This window comes from Eublepharis macularius, chromosome 5, assembly GCF_028583425.1.
Source record: "Eublepharis macularius isolate TG4126 chromosome 5, MPM_Emac_v1.0, whole genome shotgun sequence".
Classification (NCBI taxonomy): domain Eukaryota; kingdom Metazoa; phylum Chordata; class Lepidosauria; order Squamata; family Eublepharidae; genus Eublepharis; species Eublepharis macularius.
Window position 1 is genome coordinate 10836365 of NC_072794.1, and position 19267 is coordinate 10855631.

A 19267-nucleotide genomic window follows, 5' to 3' on the forward strand; every position below is an offset into this window, starting at 1 on the left:
GACTAGGACCAGGGCCTTCTCAGTCCTGGCACCAACCTGGTGGAACTCTCTGTCTGAGGAGACCCGGGCCCAGCAGGATTTGTTATCATTCCACTGGGCCTGTAACACAGAGATGGTCCACCAGGCATATGGGGCCTGAGGTGGACGGGCCACCCAAACGGCCTCCTGATATAAGGGGGGCATATGCCCCTCTGGTTTTGCTGCCTTACCTTTAGGCTACCCTGTTGATTTTATATCTTTTGTTGTAATCTACTCCGAGCCCATTTGCAGGGCAAGTGGAATATAAATCAGAGAGAGAGAGAGAGAGAGAGAGAGAGAGAGAGAGAGAGAGAGAGAGAGAGAGAGAGAGAGAGATCCCCTTGCTTTGCAGAAACTTCCAGTCTGGCTGCCTGGCATCTCCATCTGAAAGGACACGAGGATCATCAGGGGTCTGGAGACTGAGCCCTACGAGGAAAGGCTGAGGGCCTTGGGAATGTTTAGTTTGGAGAAGAGGAGATTAAGGGGGGACATGATTGCTCTCTTTAAGTATTTGAAAGGCTGTCATTTGGAGGAGGGCAGGGAGCTGTTCCAGTTGGCAGCAGAGGGTAGGACCCGAAGCAATGGGCTTAAATTACAAGCACAAAGGTACCGACTGGATATTAGGGGAAAAAATTTCACGGTCAGAGTAGTTCAAAGGTGGACTCAGCTGCCTAGGGAGGTGGGGAGCTCCCCTTCACTGGCAGTTTTCAAGAAGAGGCTGGGTGAATACTTGTCAGAGATGCTTTAGGCTCATCCTGCATTGGGCAGGGGGTTGGACTAGAAGGTCTGTATGGCCCCTTCCAACTCTGTGATTCTGCAATTTTCTGTGATTTTCTGGGACACTGGGATGATAGAGAGGCCTTTCTCTGCTTGTGAGTCTGATGAGCAGCTGTCCACTACTGAGCTCGACGGACCAATGTGTCAATACAGCATTAAGCAGCTTCATATGTTCATCAGCAAAAAAGAAGAAGAAGAACCTACAAGTATGCTCTTCTGTATTTGGCCATGGGAACCACAGATACAAGTGCTTGCTTTGTATCCAGAGAGTCCCTGGCTCAATGTCCAATTAAAGAATCTCATGTAGCAGTTAGTGGGAAAGACATTTTTCCTCAGCCTGAGACCCTGGAGAGATGCAGCCAGAGAGGCAACGCTTGGCTGGAGGGCCCAGGGGTCTGATGTATGGAAAGTTTCCTCCATATTCTCTGATTCCCACCCCAAAGGTTTCCGCATCTTTGGCTAAAGGATTCAGTACCCCAGGATTTCCAACATTTACCGGTACAGCCCATCGGAAGCAGGGATGAACACATTTCTTTTCCTTATGTTTATATATTTTATTGACTGTTTTGGTACCCTGATTTCCACTCTTAGTTTGGCAGAATTTTTAAAAACTGTGTATGCAAGTTGTCATAAGATTTTTCTGCATAATTTAAAAGGGATTTTTTTTGTATACTGTGTTTCATTTATACATATGAGGCATGATGCTGATTTATTGATGCACAAAATGCAGTGGAAAGAATTGTACCTCTTATGGGGGAAATGTGCTGAAAGAGTGAACGGTGTGAAAATCTCTCTTTCCTTTTTTTATCCTGCCATTTCTTAGAGGAGCTCGGGGCAGGACAATAATTTCTCCCCTCCTCTGTTTTAATCCCACAACAACTCTGCAAGGTAGGTTAGGCTGTGAGAAACGGACGGGTTCTGTTTTGTTTCATTTCAGTTTTAACTCGCCTTTCTCAGAGAGACTCAAGGTGGATTACGAGGACAATAAATACCATGGCAAACCGTCAACAAACATTAAAAACTGTACAAATATCCCCTTTATAAAAATGCCGTCCGAGAAAGTTCAGTTTTGCACATTCCATTGTATGATACTGAGAAGGGTGCATTTCTGACAGAGAATGCTATGATGTGGGCAGCCGTGGATCTTACCTGTTGGCAGGTGACACTTTCAAAAGGCCTTGCGCAGGTGAGCGATGCTGCCACTGCTGAACATAACAGGAGAGGCAGTTCTGCAGAGATGAGGGTCTCAGGCAGCCGTGAAGGCCTTTTAGGGGAAAATAATTACATTTGATTAATATACCACCCTTCAGGACAACTTAACACACCAGCATCTTAAATGCAACCAATGAGTTTCATTTAGGTTCAAATCTCCACTTGTCCAGAATGCCTGGCAATTTGAATCTGGCTCTTTGACATTGCCGACTGCCTGACTGTTTCAATTTTCCACAAGGGAGAGATGCAGCCGGATTCAGGGTAGGGGTTGAAACAGCAAGGAGGAAAACTGGAAAATCATCCCTAATTGAAAGCCCCTGTGGAGAAATCCACCCCCTTCCCTCATCACAAACATCTTAGAAGTAGAGAACCCCACAAGAGACGACTGATGGAGCTGTTGAGAAACAGCCGGGCGAGGGAGACGGCCGAGCACCTGTTCTGTGGGCGGCTGCCTCTTTCTCTCTGCACTCGATTATTGGCATGTTTTAGACTTCTCCGTCTTCTTTGGATAGATCATACTAGGATCTCTTGCTGCCCTCTGGAAGAAAAATTCCTTGGCTGATTCTACACCCTCCTTGCTGCTCTGTCTGTTTAGGACTTTTTAATCCTTCCCTTCCTCCAGTGAGCTCAGGGCAGTATACACGTTTCTCCCATCCTCCATTTATACCCATGACAATCCTGTTAAGTAGAATCATAGAATCATAGAGTTGGAAGGGGCCATACAGACCATCTAGTCCAACCCCCTGCCCAGTGCAGGATCAGCCTAAAGCGTCTCTGACAAATATTCATCCAGCCTCTTCTTGAAAACTGCCAGTGAAGGGGAGCTCCCCACCTCCCTAGGCAGCTGATTCCACTTTTGAACTACTCTGACCATGAAAAAGTTTTTCCTAATATCCAGCTGGTACCTTTGTGCATGTAATTTAAGCCCATTGCTTCGCGTCCTACCCTCTGCTGCCAACTGGAACAGCTCCTTGCCTTCCTCCAAATGACAGCCTTTCAAATATTTAAAGAGAGCAATCATGTCCCCCCTCAATCTCCTCTTCTCCAAACTAAACATTCCCAGGGCCCTCAGCCTTTCCTTGTAGGGCTCGGTCTCCAGACCCCTGATCATCCTCGTCGCTCTCCTCTGTACCCTCTCGATTTTGGCCACATCCTTTTTAAGGTTAGATTGGATTTGGGGTTAGATTGACCCCAAATCCCTCCGCAGGTGTTACGACAGAATGGGGATTTGAACACAGGTCTCTCAAACTTAAATCTGACACTCTCACGAGTACATCCTACCAGCACTACCATTTGCTTTACCAAGGTGGGTGACAGGATATGGGTGGGCTGGATTGATCCACACTGGGAAATTAGGGAACATTTCTTTCCTCACTCTCTCCCTTCATGTATCCCTTGCATTTATCCCCAGTGGAGACCCAAAGTCCCTTACACCATTCTCCTCTCCTCCAGTTTATCAGCACAACAACCCTGTGAGGTAGGTTAGGCTGACTGGCCCAAGGCCACCCAGCACGTTTCCATGGCAGAGCAGAGATACAAATTTGGGTCTCCGAAGTCCAACACCATAACCACTACTCCTCACTGGCCACCTGATGGACAGGCCAGAATATCTGTGATCTTGGCGTGACACAGTATGAAGACACTGGTCTGAAAGAACTTCTCTTCAAGGATGCTTTGCAATTTCTTACTCCTGCCATTGCCACACAAAAGCTCTTGTGCAAACGGAACTCAAGGTTCTTAATTTTCTGTTTCAACATTAAAACACTAAAATCAGCATGATACATATGTATACACACAAAGGACCCAGGAGGGCCCATTCTGACCTCCCCAGCTGGTCCCTGCAGTTCCTGATATCCTCCCCACCCACCCCGCCCATCCTACAAAAGGGACTAGATGATGGAGGCTGAGTTTGGAGCTGAAAGCTTGACCAGGACACTTTGTGGTCCAAGCCTCAAACCATGATTGACTAGCTGGTGATCTCAGGGGAGTCTTCAAGGAGAAAAGACACATTTTCCTTTCTAAGCCTTTCTCTCTCGCCTTGGCCACTGCTGACCAGCTAGCCAGGGGACTGGGCAGGTATGGCAAGAAATGCCATACAATTGCACCATCTTATTCTGCACTTTTTGTTTGCATTACAATGCCTGTACTTCTGGGGTGGGTGGGTAAAACCCCTGTTTTTGGGGGGGGGGGATTTTTCTGTAAACTTGTTTTTCTTCATTATTTTTAGAAACATCTCTCCTCTGTACTTGGATCTTTTATGCAGATTTTTAAAATCTGTACTCTAGAACCATGTTCAGAATTAGATATACAAATTATGCCTATAAATAACAAACAATGAACATATAAAGACCATGCAGCATGAACACGTTATACAAGTGAACTATTAATAGCCTCAGTGAAAGGAGAGAAAAAAACTGGAAGAGAAATGAAGCAGAGACCATTTGTTCTTTCTTACACTTTCTATCCCTTTCTCATAATGTTAGAAATCGGGAGTACCCTCTGAAGTTGATGCAAGTAGGTTTACGATAGTCAAAGGATGTCTTTCTTCATGTGATGCTTAAATTGTGGAACTCACCGCTACAGGGCCTAGTGAAGGCCAAGGTTTCTACAAAGGGGACTGCCAGTAAGGAAGTTGCTCTCTTTGCTGCTTTGACCCTGAGGGACCCCCTGAAGTCAGTGATGTCTCAGTACATCCCCTGGCACGGCTGTTTGCTCCTTGTAAGAGGATCGGCTGCTAGGACTGGAGCTTGAGACTAACGTCTAAACAAAGTACAAGAAAAAAATTTACTCCATAATTGAGATGAGGCATGCCAAAATCTAGATAGAGGGTGAAGTTTTGACTGGTCTGAACCAGTTTGGAGCCATTCGAGAGCGTAGGAGTTCAGCCAACGTTGGGCAAGTGTGGATAAGTTCTTCCCCCAGAGGGTTTGCGGCAGTGAGAAAAGCAATGTCATGCCGACAGCTCAGAAGTAGGTCAGTGGTTTTCCGGGAGTGAGAGAAATGGATTTAATCCAGTCTCCTGGCTAGCTGGAAATAGGACATGCAAATCGTGCAGGGAGGAGGAATTAGATGCTCCGAAGCCAGCGATGGAAGCCACTGTTACATTGGGTGGCGAGTTGCTGCCAGCTTTCTCCGAAAGTGCAAATTAGAAGCAAGCCTAGTGCTTTGACATCTGAAGCACTTCAGGGGAGTATTAATAAAAACGCTCTGAAGCTCCTTCCATCCGTCGGTCACTGTCACCACAGGGAGTTGCCTCTCATAAAATGCTGAGGGGAACATGGGCTAAAGAAAGCTCCAAGACTTTATCTGAAGGGATGGAAAACTTGCACTTCACTGTGTGTGTGTTATGTGGCATCAAGTCACCTCCGTCCTATGGCAATCCTGTGAATGGGAGATCTCCAAATTGTCCTATCATTAACAGACTTGCTCAGATCCTGCAAACTGGAGGGCGTGGCTTCTTTTATGGAGTCAAGCCATCTCGTTTTAGGTCTTCCTCTTTTCCTACTGCCTTCCACTTTTCCTACCATTATTGACTTTTCCTGAGAATCTTGTCTTCTCATGATGTGAACAAAGTACAACAGCCTCAATTTTGTCCTTTAGCTTCTAGGGAGAATTCAGGCTTGATTCGATCTAGAACCCACTTATTTGTCTTTTTGGCTGTCCGTGGTATCCGCAAAACTCTCAGTCAGCACCATATTTCAATTTTCTTCCTGTCAGCTTTCTTTACCGTCCAACTTTCACATCCATACATAGTAATGGGGAATATCATTATTTGGATTATCTTGATCTTGGTTCCTAGAGAGACATTTTTATCTTTACGGATCTTCTCTAGCTCCCTCACAGCTGCTCTTCCGAGTCTCAATCTTCTTCTGATTTCTTCATTGCAGTCTCCCTTTTGGTTGATGATTGAGCCAAGGAATAGAAAATAGTAAACAATTTCAATTTCCTCATTGTCAACTTTAAAATTGTGTAATTCCTCAGTGGTCATCACTTTCGCCTTCTTGATGTTCAGCTGTAATCCTTCTTTAGCGTTTTCTCCTTTAACCTTCACCAGTAGCTGTTTCAAGTCTTCACTTTTTTCTGCCAGTAATGTGGTTATTCTAAATGCACTTCACTAGCTTTGCAGAAATGATCTTATTTTAAGATGATCCCAGTTGTCATGTGAACCAGTTAACACCCATGGTGGCTAGATGTATGGATTTTTAAAGAGATGGCACTGTTCCACACATACAGAATACTCCACGAGAGCAGCAAAAATGGGGAAATAACTCCTCCCAACACAATTTCGGCACAGTAAAATGTTGGGAAAAAAGGTTAAAAATAGCTTTAAATCATAGGTGCAATGGATCTTGGATCAATAGAGAGTCAGCACACGAGTTTAGCTTTTAAAAAACATTTACTTCTAAAGGGAAAAGGGTCACAGGTTGCCTACAAAACAACAAAGCCTGGAGCTACATTTTCTCACTACTGTTTACAACAAAGAGCTAGGATAATGGAAGTGGAGAATCTTCTTCTTCCTCCTTCTTCTTGACCCTGAAAGGACAGTCACCTGACCTGTTGACCAATAACAGTTTACAAACACTCTCAAGTTTCCCGGGCTTGCAGATTATTGGCTTTGAGCCAGGTTCCCTTTCCAGGTCAATCTAAACAATAGCATGGTAGGTAAACACATTAACCCCATAATGACTGAATCTCAGACCTTGCAACACACATATATTCCAACATAAAACAGGTCAGGGGGAGGCAAGGAGCCCTGTCTCTTTCACAGTGGCATTCAAGCACATTTGGACTCTCCTTTATTTTTTAATAGCCATTGCTCATGTCTGCTGCCTAGTTGCAGGGAACCTAAGTTGGGTCCAGGGAACCCAGACCGAACTCCTTAAAAACCCACGCATCTAGTTTGGCTCAGGCCAGACCTGGTTCAACTCTTTCTTCTTTCACTATCTCGCATTTAGACAAGCCAAACTCTCACTGCCTCTGTTTCCACCTCCTGCAATGGGGGGATGAAAATGCTGTCCTAACTCATAAGGTTGCTATAAGGATTACAAAATATTCAAAAGGTTGGATCTTACCCGTCTGCTAAACTGGCTATGTTCTGCCAGTGCAGAGAGACTTCTGCTGGTGGAGGTAGCACTTCTATCAAATACTCTAGGAGCTTGAACTGGCAAGTTCAACCCAATAGATTATTATTTATGCCATTTATAGTCGACTTGCTCACTGAGACTTAAGGTGGATTACGTAGAGCAAGATTAGCACAGTCAATATCAAGGACATTTCAATAAATCTAAATGTAAGTACTTCAACTGCACGTTAGAGATAAAATTAAATAATAATATAGAAACGTTTCAGAATCTAATTTTTTTTAAAAATTACACACCTTTTCAAATGCTGCTTCCGAAACCCAACGATGTTTTCTCCTAAGCAATGCAAACAAAAATGAATTCCGTCCCTTCACTGTATTACGTGCATACAGTAATTAGAAATTCTACATCGACGGCATTATATATGAAAGAGGTGACATAGAAGGTGTGAATCGTGTTTTTTGGGAGTGCCATTTGATTTTGTAGCCTGGCATGCGTCCTAATATATATGAATGGGGGTTCTATATGGTTTGCCTTCTTCTGGTCTATAAAATCAAGCGCAGACCTTTCTATCAGAACAATCCATCCATTTTAATGTAGAAGAATAACCACAATGTGGCACAAAGAACATCTGGCTGTAAACACAGATTGACAAAAGGCGTAAGGTCACGTTTTCCAGATTATGTTTTTTGCTTTCTTTGGTTGTAGTGGCTTTGGGCTATATGCAATAAGAGCTTTTTTTGGGACCTTTTTTGGACCAAAATATTGGAATGGCACAGTGTATAATAACAGGAATGTGGAGGGTCTGCCTCTTGTTTCCAAAGTAATGCAACAGCTGGAGGGGCTTCAATTCTTTAGGCAGAGATGGATTTAAATACTGGAGGCGTTTGCTTACCAAAGCACTTTAGGCCAATTGAAAAGGGGCTTTAAGCAACGTTCATAAAGTTTTTGTAAAAACAAAGAAGTTATTTTCAAACTCTGGTTGCAACGTCTTGAGGCAAGCATCTCACATTCTTGCAATGGAGGTTTGTTCACTATTTGAGATAAATAGTATTTCAAGCGATTTTGCATCTGTGCAGTTGGCAATATTCAGCATGGCGGCTGAATACTGCCAACTTCTTGTTGCCTGGTCGTAATTTCCTGGACTGACAGCCTTCCACATGCCCCACATAGGTCATTATGGCACCTGGGCATCATGGAAAATGTGGTACATTTTGAGCACATGTATGTGTGGCTTTTCTCCCTGTGCATCTGTTGACTTTCAGCATGTTGGTGCATGAATTTATAGGATTGAACTACAATTTCAGGAGGCAGTGTGAAAAGGCATAAAATATTTAGATCTTTTGATGCATATGCTCAGCACTGTGGATCAGGAACACAAAATGGACCCCAAAAATCCCTCCCTTCCCGGAGAATCAAAAAAAGCAGCCCTTGTGTTGAAAGGTATTTTTTCAGGTAGGTTGGATAGGAGCTGAGGCAGTTGGGCATTCTTTGCCCTGCCCAGCCCAGCCCCCCCAAACCTGGAAAAAGGACACAAAATGTTTTTAGTTAGTTTAGAACATTTCTACCCAATTTCCACCCAATTCAGGGTCCACAAGGCAGTGAACATTAAAACATTGAAACCAAACAGTAAAATATTTGAGACATGGAAAAGCATTAAACATTTAAAACAAACAAAACATAATATAAACACACAAAAATGTATAAGCACTTGAAAGCACACAAAACAGGGAGGAGCTAATATGAGTTAGGGAACACCAAACAAAACAAAGAAGTAGAAGACAATGACAGAGGGAGACAGACAAATCTCCCTGAAGAGGGACTTCCAAAGGTCCTTCCTTGAATTGCCGCCTGTCTAGCATTAGATTGCGGGGGGCTCCCAAAGCAGGGCCTCTGAAGATGACCAGAGTGGCCAGGTAGATTCATATGGAAGTAGCACTATATGGTCTGAGGTATGCTGGCCTCAGACCATATAGCACTTCAATACCAGCTATATGGTATACTAATACTTATACTAATATAAGATGGTCTCTACAAGCCACTCCAGTCAGTATTCTGGCCACAGCATTCGGTACCAGTTGTAGCTCCCAGACAGTCTTCAAGAGCAACCCAGTGTACATTGCAGATAATAAGTACATTATTTATTTTTAATATTTATTTATTCATGTTATTTACATTCTGCCTTTCTCTCGGAGGCTCGAGGAGGATTGCACACGGTATAAGTTAATACGAACGACAGCAGGGACGTTCAATAAACAATACAATAGGGTATGGATTGCAGAAATTTTAAAACAGGTAGAAATCCGAAAATGGAAGGACCTCTTTGATTACTTAGGCAGGAATTAACTGATATAGAAGTTTGCATAATTAAAACATTCTAAGTAGAGGGAAGGAGGGAAGGAGAATTATGAAGTATCTAGGCTTAAGGATGTTAAATATACAATGCTTTCATTTACTAGGTCAATGGAAGCTTAACTGTATTGCTTGTTTAACTCCCAAAACTATTCTATATCTACTGTTTACATACCTGTTGTTTATATATGATTGTATAAGTCTCAATTTAATTTCTAATTTAGAACCTGTATAATCTTTTTATTTTGCACCTACATTACTATATTTTCTGTTCTTTTAAATAAAATTCTTTATTTTTAAAAAAAGGCTTGGGTCCAGCAGCACCTTGAGCTATGGACCTACTCCAGAACAGAGGATATGTCTGTCCCCAGGTCAGATCTTCCCCCCAACAGTAGAACTTCCATTTTGTTGGGATAGAGGCTGTTTTCACACTGCTTACCGGCCACAAGACATCGCACCAAGCTCCCAGAATGACAGCGTCTTCCTGGTGCGATTTTGCACAAGACGTTCTCGTGCAAAATTGCGCCAGGAAGACGCTGTCGTTCCGGGAGCTCGGCGCAATGTTCCATGGCCAGTAAGCAGTGTGAAAACAGCCTAAGTTTCGGCTTGTTAACCCTCATTCATCCCTAAACTGCCTCTGCACACCAGTACACAGTTTCCACAGCTTCTCTGGGATCTGCTGGAAGAGTTAGAGCGGAACTACAAGTGACAAAAGGCAGAGGTTGGACACTTGTCAGCTTCCCTCAAGTTTTGATGGGAAATGTAGGCGTCCTGGTCTTGCAGCTTGGCTCTCTGACTGCTGTCCAATGGACTTTTCAACTGTCACTTGTCCAACATTCCGCCAAGCTGCCTACATTTCCCATCAAAACTTGAGGGAAGCTGACAAGTGTCCAACCTGTGCCTTTTGTCACTTGTAGTTCCGCTCTAAGATAGAACTGTATATCATCTGCATATCTGTGGCAACTTAGTTCACATCTCCAGATGACCTTTCTGTGGTTTCATGTAGATGTCCCCCTTGGGGACAAGATGGAACCTTGACCCCCACATACAGAAGGCCAAGGGGTCCCCCAGCAGTCTGCCAGCACTATACTCCAAAATCTACCTCTGAGATAGGACTGAAACCACCACAGAACACTGCCAAGTTCAAAAGGGGTCCAGAAGCATCCCGTGATCCATGGTATCAAAAGACACCAAGAGGTCCAGAGGAATTAACAGAGTTGCACTCCCTCATCCATCTCCCAGAACAGGTCATCCGCCAGGGCAACCCAGGCCATTTCAGTCCCATAATCAGACTGAACCCAGACTGGAACCGAGCCAAACAATCTGCTTCTTTCAGGAAACCTCGGAGTTGCTCAGCTGCCACTCATTCAATCACCTTGAACGTGTGCAAAATACGAGAACTGTTTCTTTTCTCTCAAGTGGTCAAGAGGAAAAGAATGTTTTGGGGTGCTCAGCAGAACAGCTCTCGTTTTGCAGTCCAATTGTGATTTGAGCATTGAAGTGATTCCCCATCACTGATACTTATGGGGTCAAGCCCCCCAGGTCTGTGTGCTTCCACAAAGGTCACACAGGTATTTGTAAAATCGAAAAGAGTCCTGTAGCATCTTTAAGACTAACCAACTTTACTGTAGCATAAGCTTTCAAGAATCACTGTTCTCTTCGTCAGATGCATCTGACGAAGAGGGCTGTGATTCTCGAAAGCTTATGCTACAGTAAAGTTGGTTAGTCTTAAAGGTGCTACTGGACTCTTTGATTTTGCTACTACAGACTAACACGGCTGACTCTTCTGGAAGTATTTGTAAGTCATCCTTAGTGAAAAGGTGAGTCTTTAGCAGACTGTTTCCTTGGCAGAACTTGGGGCAGACATAGGCAATGGGCAACAGGGGAAACAGGGGCAGCTGCCCCCCCCCAATCTCCATGCTTGGCTACCCACTGCCACATGCACCCTTGAAAGAAGCTGCCTGGCTGGCAGCTGGCTTTTGACAGCAGTGGAGGCTCCTACCCATCTTGTACATGACCAGGGCTAATCACTGCTTGACCCAGGCAGGGGGGGAGGCATCCTGGACTTTGCCCAGGGCCCCAGAATCACCAAGACACCCACCCACCCACACACAAAGAACTGCAGGCAGAGATTTTGTTCCTTTTGTTCCTTGGAGCTTCATTCAATGGCTCCTTCCCCTAATAGCCAGTAGATGGCCCTAGCATATCACTTACGTCTGTTAGAATCAAATGAATTTTATCCGCTGTACCATGCTACAAGCCCTGACCTGGATAGCCCTGGTGAGCCTGTTCTTGTCAGATCTCAGAAGCTAAGCAGGGTCAGCCTTGGTTAGTAATTGAATGGGAGACCTCCAAAAAAGACCAAGGTTGCAGAGGCAAGCAACAGCAAGACACCTTTGTTAGTCTCTTGCCATGAAAACCCCTCCAGGGGGCACCATCAGTCAGCTATGACTTGAAGACACCCTCCAGTCCACCGTGCTATAAATATATTATGCTTATTATTAATTTGGCACTCTCTTTTAAACAGCTTCGCACAGTCTTGGTGCTCTTTGATATCATTTTATGTCTTTTTAGCATCTTTTATTTGTAAATTAAAACAATACAAGATGAATTCAGGTTTTGTTTTTTGTTTTTTTAATTTACTTATTCTAGTCACATCATTAAAAAGGCATTTTTCAGAAAAACAAATTTCAAAATAATGAGAAAGGAAGTTTAAAAAAATTATGACCATTTCATGGACCATCTGAAGACACACACACACACACACCCCAAACCTGCACTGTGGCTTAAAATCAGTAATTGCTTGCCACTGTTGAGTCATATTAGCTATTTAGCTTCAGTATTTTAACTACTATATTGGAGCCAGAATAGATACATATGTTTTTGAACAGGCCAATTTCCAACAACAATAGAATAAGAATAAGCAATGTAACACTGTAGACAGAAAAGTACATGAAAGTTTAGTAAAGAAGAGACCTAAAAGCAATGGAATCATTGACAGATAACCATGAGATATGGGTTATCTTGCCTTCTTTGTTTGTCCAGTTATTGATCTATGCCCGTGTGCTGGGTAGGAGATCCAGCCCGGATCTTCTTAAATTGTTCTCTAATCCAGCAAATTAACTGGGGGACTGTTCTCAAAGGTATTCTTTGAGTTTCTTGGGTTTCCTGCTCTGTTGGGCCCAGAATCAGAGATCAGGAAAAATGGCTATAGGAAGCTGCTACAGAAGGCCCCATTGGAGAGCTTCCAATTTTGCCCTAGGCCACCCTCCAAAGCAGCCAGTGGCATCTTGGATTCAAATCCTGCTGTTCTGCTCCAGACCATGTCTACCCGCCTGAAATTGTCTCCATAGCGCCGTGGCTGGACCTTGCAGTCGTACCTTTTTGACTCAAAAAGTTCTGCTTTGGTTTTGCCCTTGCACAAATTGAAGCCCTGAGCCTCATTTCCTTTTTTGCTTCTTTGTGCTAAATCGTCTTGTGAAGCATAGGCCATTTTTAATGTTGTTTTTGCATCTGTTGCATAAAAACCAGTGTCAGAGAAATGAACCAGGAATGCCAAGCAGCAAAAACAGGCACAAGGAAAAGGCTAGCATGGACAGTGTAGCGAGTGTAAAAAAGTAGACGTACATTCCTGCTTCTCTAGTAGGGACCGCCAGAAGAAAGGACAGCTGTGTGCAATGGAAAGATTAAGATTCCCCATCTGAAAAATAAGCCCTGACTTCCCAGGTGTGGACTCTCTTGGTCTGTAAGCCTTCAAGATGTCTTCAGGGAGTTCCTCCTCAGCTTCTAAGGGCTGGATCCTTCTCTCCAAATGGTCCTACAGGTCACTACCCAAGGGATCAAACCAATGGACCTCCATCCATTGTGCTCTGGAATATCCAGGTTGACCCAAGGGGGTGGGTGGAAGGGTAGAGACCTGTCCTTAGGTGTGTAAGGGATTTTGTTTTAATCACCACCTGCTTCAGTTATTTTAGAAGCTTCCCTTCCTGGTATGAGCAGTAACTGTTCCTTTTCTGTTTCTCTCTGCAGTCAAAAAAGCCAAGTTCGATGGCCCCCAAGGTGAGTCCCTCCCTCTCTGCTTCTTCTTTCCCCACTTTTTCTTGTGGAATATCATGTGACCTCTCGAGCGGAGTACACTCATCAACATGCCAGTGGCCCATCCCATTTGGTTCCTGGAGTTCTCACAGAATTACAGTTGATCTCCAGTCTACAAACTACAAATAGGGTTCCCAGCGGTGCCTGACAGTAGCAGGCACTCTCCCCAGGGATTCCTGCTCCAGCAATCAGCAGGACGAGGCAGGCCCCCAGAGCTCGCCCACCATCAGCAGGCAGACTGGGGACATGGTTTTGCATGCACTTCTGTGCACCAACTGATGACATCACTTCCGATGCAGTGACATCTGAGTCACACATCAGTGTGATGACATCACTTCCCGTCACACCAGAAGTAGCATCATTAGGGCTCACCACGGGAAAGTGCATGTGCCAGGAGGGGACTGATAAGTGCCTGTACCCACCCACCCCATGCACATCCACTTCCCTCCAGTTGCCAGGAGGGACCTGGCAACTCTCACCAGTTGGCTTGCAGGAAATAGTAGCTTCAGGGTGTGTACTCGATGGCATCACATCCCTGCTGAAAGGGGTTGCCAGGCTGAGGGGTGGAGGGGTGCAATGCTGGCTCCACTGCTATGTATTTTTTAAGGAAAGCCCAGAAGTGATGTAGAGTAGCTCTTGGGATTTCTGGAAACGCTATGGTAAAACCAGTTTTTTCCAGAAGTGACATAGTGGTCCATGCAATGCTGCCATTTTTAAAAAAATGTCCTTTGTCACCACTCCGAGTGACAGCTAGCAACAGATTAATAACAATAAATAATAGTTTGTTTGTATACCACACTTCTGGAGAGATTAGTACCCACTCATGTCAGTGAACAAAGTCAGTGTTATTATGTGTCCACAATGCAACTGAGAGGCGAATTTACCTAAGGCCACCTGGGCCGATTCCAGACGACTAACCTGAAGGCGCTGCATGCCGCCATGTTTCGGATCGCGACGGGGAAAACACGAAATATCGCCTTTTCTCGCGTGAGTTTGGCGCGACATCGCGCCAAACTCGCGCGAGAAAACGCGATATTTCGCGTTTTCCCCGTCGCGATCTGGAACATGGCGGCATGCAGCGCCTTCAGGTTAGTCGTCTGGAATCGGCCCTGGTGAGTTCATCGCAGTAAGTGAACTTAACTGTCCCCTGCTCCCACCATGGGTAACCCAATGACATAGAGCCCACCCTCCAAAGCAGCCATTTTCTCCAGGGGAACTGATCTTTGTTGCCTGAAGATCAGTTGTAAGTCTGGAAGTTCTCCAGCTCCCACATTTGAAAGTTAAGGCCAAACTACACGTTTGGGTTTTTAACAAGTTGCATTGTGTTCCCCTGCAGCCCCACAGCAGCTGTTGCAAATGGCTTGTTACAAATAAAGGAGAGCCCCAATGGACTCGGAACACCATTGGGGGGGGGACACGAGCTCCTGCCCCTCCCCATCCATTTTCCTATGCCAAAACAGCATGGGGAGCATTATTTTCCTGGTTTTTCTCCTCCATAGGGAGCGTTCTGTGCATTCCATGGAGCAGTAGAAACAGGGAAATAACAACCCCCCCCCCCCCGCCTAGGGCTGTATTGGCGTGGGGAAATTGCTTGGGGTGAAGCCCTTCCTCCACCCCTGGTGGCGGTCTGATCTTGTTTGAGTTCTTTTTTATTTTTTAAAAGCCATTCCCTGTGGAGAACCCAGCTCTTTAAAGTATGACTTCAGCATTGTTTATATCACAGTGAGATCTGACTGTCCTGTCAATCAAGCTTGTTGGGTGCCATGTAGCCTGGGAAATGTACAATTCTGAAGAAATGTTTGTATTAACCCTTTTGATCTTTTATTCTGTAAACAACGAGCAATTATTCTGTAAACAATCAGTGCTAAAGGTATATAAGATTCTCTGATGTAACTGGTCTTTGTGAATATGATTCAGAGAGAGGCAATATGTATCTGGGCTTTATTTGAAACAATAAAACCCGTATTTCCTTGTATCACTGTGATTTGGAATCTTTAATATATTTGGGTAAGTGATAATAGGGAATTTATAACTGACAGCAGAGTACTATGAAAAAAATTCCCCTATCAACAAGCCTATCTACTTTGTCCTTAATTTCGCATCAGTGTCATTTTATCCTCACTACAACCCTGTGAGGTGGGTTAGACTGTAAGTGAGAGTGACCAACCCAAGGTCACCTTTGGATCTTCATGGCTGAGGAGGGACTCAAACCCAGAGCTGCCTGTTTCTAGCCTGACACTAATTGCTTCCCTGAATTGTCTCTTCCTGCGTTCACTGTTCTGTATTGCTTTTCCCTTGGCAGAAAAATTCAACACATATGTGACCCTCAAAGTGCAGAATGTGAAGAGCACCACAATTGCAGTGCGGGGAAACCTTCCGTGTTGGGAGCAAGATTTCATGTTGTACGTAATTTATGTTTGAGGGCAGAAGGGCTGGAAATGGGTAGAAACTGGGCGAAGGCCTACAAGCGGACCTGAAACATATTTGATACTTACAGAAAAAATAAAATCAAGAGAAATCTGGTGACTGGCTCTGCACCTACTAACATTTTGGTGGTACATTAGAGTTTATTGAACAACACCAAAGTGTGGTGAAATGCATCATGTGGTCATTTCTTTAGCAGTCTGCAGGGCTTGCTGTTGGGGTTTGTCAAGACCGCTCTGATTAAAACCATCGGAAACACGGGGATATCTGGGGCTGCAGGGAAGGAAATAGTGTAGAACGGGGCCCTCCCTATAGAACATCCACCTCCAAAAAAGAAGTTTCCTTCTTCTTTAACTATTTTTCAGTGATGGTTGGAAATGGATTAATGAACAGTTTGTGCTGCTTGTGTTTGTTTTAAAATATTTATACTGTATTTATTATGTTTTAAATTGTGGTTGTAATTTTAATGTATATAAATATGATCCGCCCTGAGCCTGCCGGTGCGGGGAGGGCGGAATACAAATTTAAACAAACAAACAGATAAATAAATAGTAAAGGAGATGGAGGGAAAGGTGGGCAGATGAAGGCATGAAATCTCTGGCACAGCCTAATGGATACATGCTTCTCTTCTAGTGAGATCAATCGCTTGGACCTAGGTTTGACTGTGGAGGTATGGAACAAAGGTCTCATCTGGGACACCATGGTAGGCACAGTTTGGATTCCTCTACGCACAATTCGGCAATCCAATGAGGTATGTATGGACCTCCAATTGTATCCCTCAACTCTGGGACCTTTTATGTCTTTTGGCGGGGGCAGGGGCGGGGGGAGAACATAGGGGAAATCCTTACCTAGATATAGAATATGTCCTATGTATAGTTCTGGTCACTCCATCTCAAAAAGGATATTGAAGAACTGGATCAAATGGGTAGAGCAGTTTCCCTAGGAGGAAAGGGTAAAGTACCATGAAAACCTGGAAATGACATCATGTCTCTCTAGGAATCTCCAGAAACTCTACAATAAAACCATGCTGGGCCTGGCAACCCTGAGGGGAGGTTACTTTCGTTTTAAGTGATCATTATGGTAAAGATTTTTAAAAGCCACAAGGGCAAAATGAAGCCTCTAATTTTGGAAGCGGCCTACTTCTGAATGCCAGACAACAGGGCCATAAACAGGGAAGGTCTGTTGGCTTCATGGCCTTTCTGTGGTGGGCATTCATGGCTGGCTGCAACTGAAACAAGATATAGTTAGGGGCATGGTGTCCCCCCCCCACCAACCCTCACCCTGAAAATTACACCCAAGTTTACAATTTACTACATCCTCTCTCATGCTTCTGTGAAGTTCTCTCTTGCCATTGCTTGGGGAAGGGGGTGGGACTCAAAAGTGACAAAAAGAGGCATTTTTCTGTTTGGGGTGCAGGAAATGACAAGCCTGAGGACTCGGAGTAACTCTTCCCTCAAAATTTGGGCTGGGGGGATGGAGCGAAGAGAAAAAAAACACTTTGAGAAGGCAGGGGGAAAAAGCACCAAAGAGAATTTGTAAGTCTTGGAAAAGTAGAGGTGTTTTTTTTTAAGTCCACCCTACAATGGAAAAACTGGCAGCTGCCATGTAAGTTCTTTGGAGCATGCTGGGAATTGTAGTCCTGCATGTTCCCAGCCCTCTGTGCCTCCCGGGGTTCTTAGGTTTAGTGGGGTTTGTTAGGGGGTCAAATGGGGGGGGGGCTCTTCAAATGTCTGAGATGATCTGAGAGCAAAAAATGGCGTAAGTAGAAATCAGTTTCTTCTAGGTGTTTTTTAAAAAACGGAAAAACATTGTGGAATACCTCAATCAGTAGAGCTGGCAAATTCCAGATGGGTCCTGGAAATCTGGAGGTATAACTGATCTCCAGACTACAGGGATCAGTTCCCCAGGAGAAAATGGCTGCTTTGGAGAGGGCATAGCTCCATGGCATTATGCCTTGCTAAGGTCCTTTCCTTGCCCAAACTATGAGTCTCTCCACGTGAGATGCCTCAGTGAGTGTTCATCAAGTGTAGAAAGATACAATGTTAGCTGGGTAGTTTAAAAAGACAGAGCCGGCAGAGATCACTCCTCAGACGGTTTGTCAATTTCACCTTTGCCTCCCCAAAGGGTCTGTCAATTTCACCTCGCCAGTCTAAAACTGTGTGGGACTGCAACCAGAGGGTAGCGAGGAATGGAAATGGTCTGGAGATGCCTTCCAGAGTTGGGTTTGGACCTGGAGAGGTTATAATGGGCTGAAGCCCTTCTGGCATTTCACAGCCCCTTCACACAGCTCCAGTATTTAGCAAAGCTTTTGCCCTGCTGCTGGCTCTGTCTTTTTAAACTACCCTTCCTGGCTACTATTGCATGTGTTCTTCATGTATCAGATGTCTCGTGCAGAGAGACTCTATGCCTTCCACAGGCTGCACCCCCCCAAATCTCCAGGAATCCCCCAAAAAAGAGATAGCAATCCTAGCAATCGGTGTAGCAAATAAGAACAAGAAAAAATTATTTCCTTACTGATCACTGTTCCTCTTCTATTTCCACCTTTACCTGCTTTTCCCTTCCCACTTGGGGAAGGAGAGATCTAGGGAGCATGCCTAAGCAGGTGTACTCAGAAGTAAACCCCATGTTATTCAGTGGGGCTGACTCTCGGGAAAATGTCCTTAGGGTTACAGTTGAAAGATCTTCTGAATTTCAGTGCCATCCTAAGAAGTGTTACTCCAGTCTAAGCCTATAGACGGGAGTTACTCTTCTTGGGATTGCGCTGTTTGTCTTCTTGCCCAGACAACATTTATTGGAGAGGGAGAAGAGATTTTGATAGAACAAACAGCCAGAAGTGAAAGGGTGAAACAGCCTCTCCTCCTTGCCAGCGTCTTGAGAATACAATCCCAAAAATGTTTTGGAAATGTGTAAAACTTTTCATTACGCAACCTTTACTGTATAGATTTAATTATAAAATGAGATACAGTGTGGAGAAAGTGGATTTTTAAAAAAGGACTTTCTCCCTCTCTGATAATACCCTTCTTTATTACGGTCATAGACCACACAATAATAGCATACCAGGGTAAGTCATATTATTTACAAATCTATTCACTAAAATTTCAGGGTTCAGATTCTTAAATATTTAAAACCTTAAAACCTGAGTGCCTAAGACCAAATTATTAAATATTTAAATCCTTAACATTATAAAATATTTAAATATTTTCCCCTGTAAAATACTTCCTAATCCGTATGGCTTGCACAGCAAAATTTGCCAACTTTAATGTAATTTCATGGTCCTTATCGGCTAAAAGCTTATCTAGATAGAATCT

General features: G+C 44.2%; 1 protein-coding gene across 1 annotated transcript in view; it reads left to right on the top strand.

Moving 5' to 3' along the window:
• Positions 1–865: 865 nt before the first annotated feature.
• The window catches only part of UNC13A (unc-13 homolog A), a 147979-nt gene continuing 129577 nt past the window's right edge, over positions 866–19267 (top strand). Inside the window, exons 1-4 of the mRNA XM_054979662.1 lie at positions 866–1001; positions 13470–13499; positions 15838–15937; positions 16593–16710. Of these exons, the coding sequence (XP_054835637.1) occupies positions 866–1001; positions 13470–13499; positions 15838–15937; positions 16593–16710 (384 nt within the window). The remainder of the gene's footprint in view (positions 1002–13469; positions 13500–15837; positions 15938–16592; positions 16711–19267) is intronic.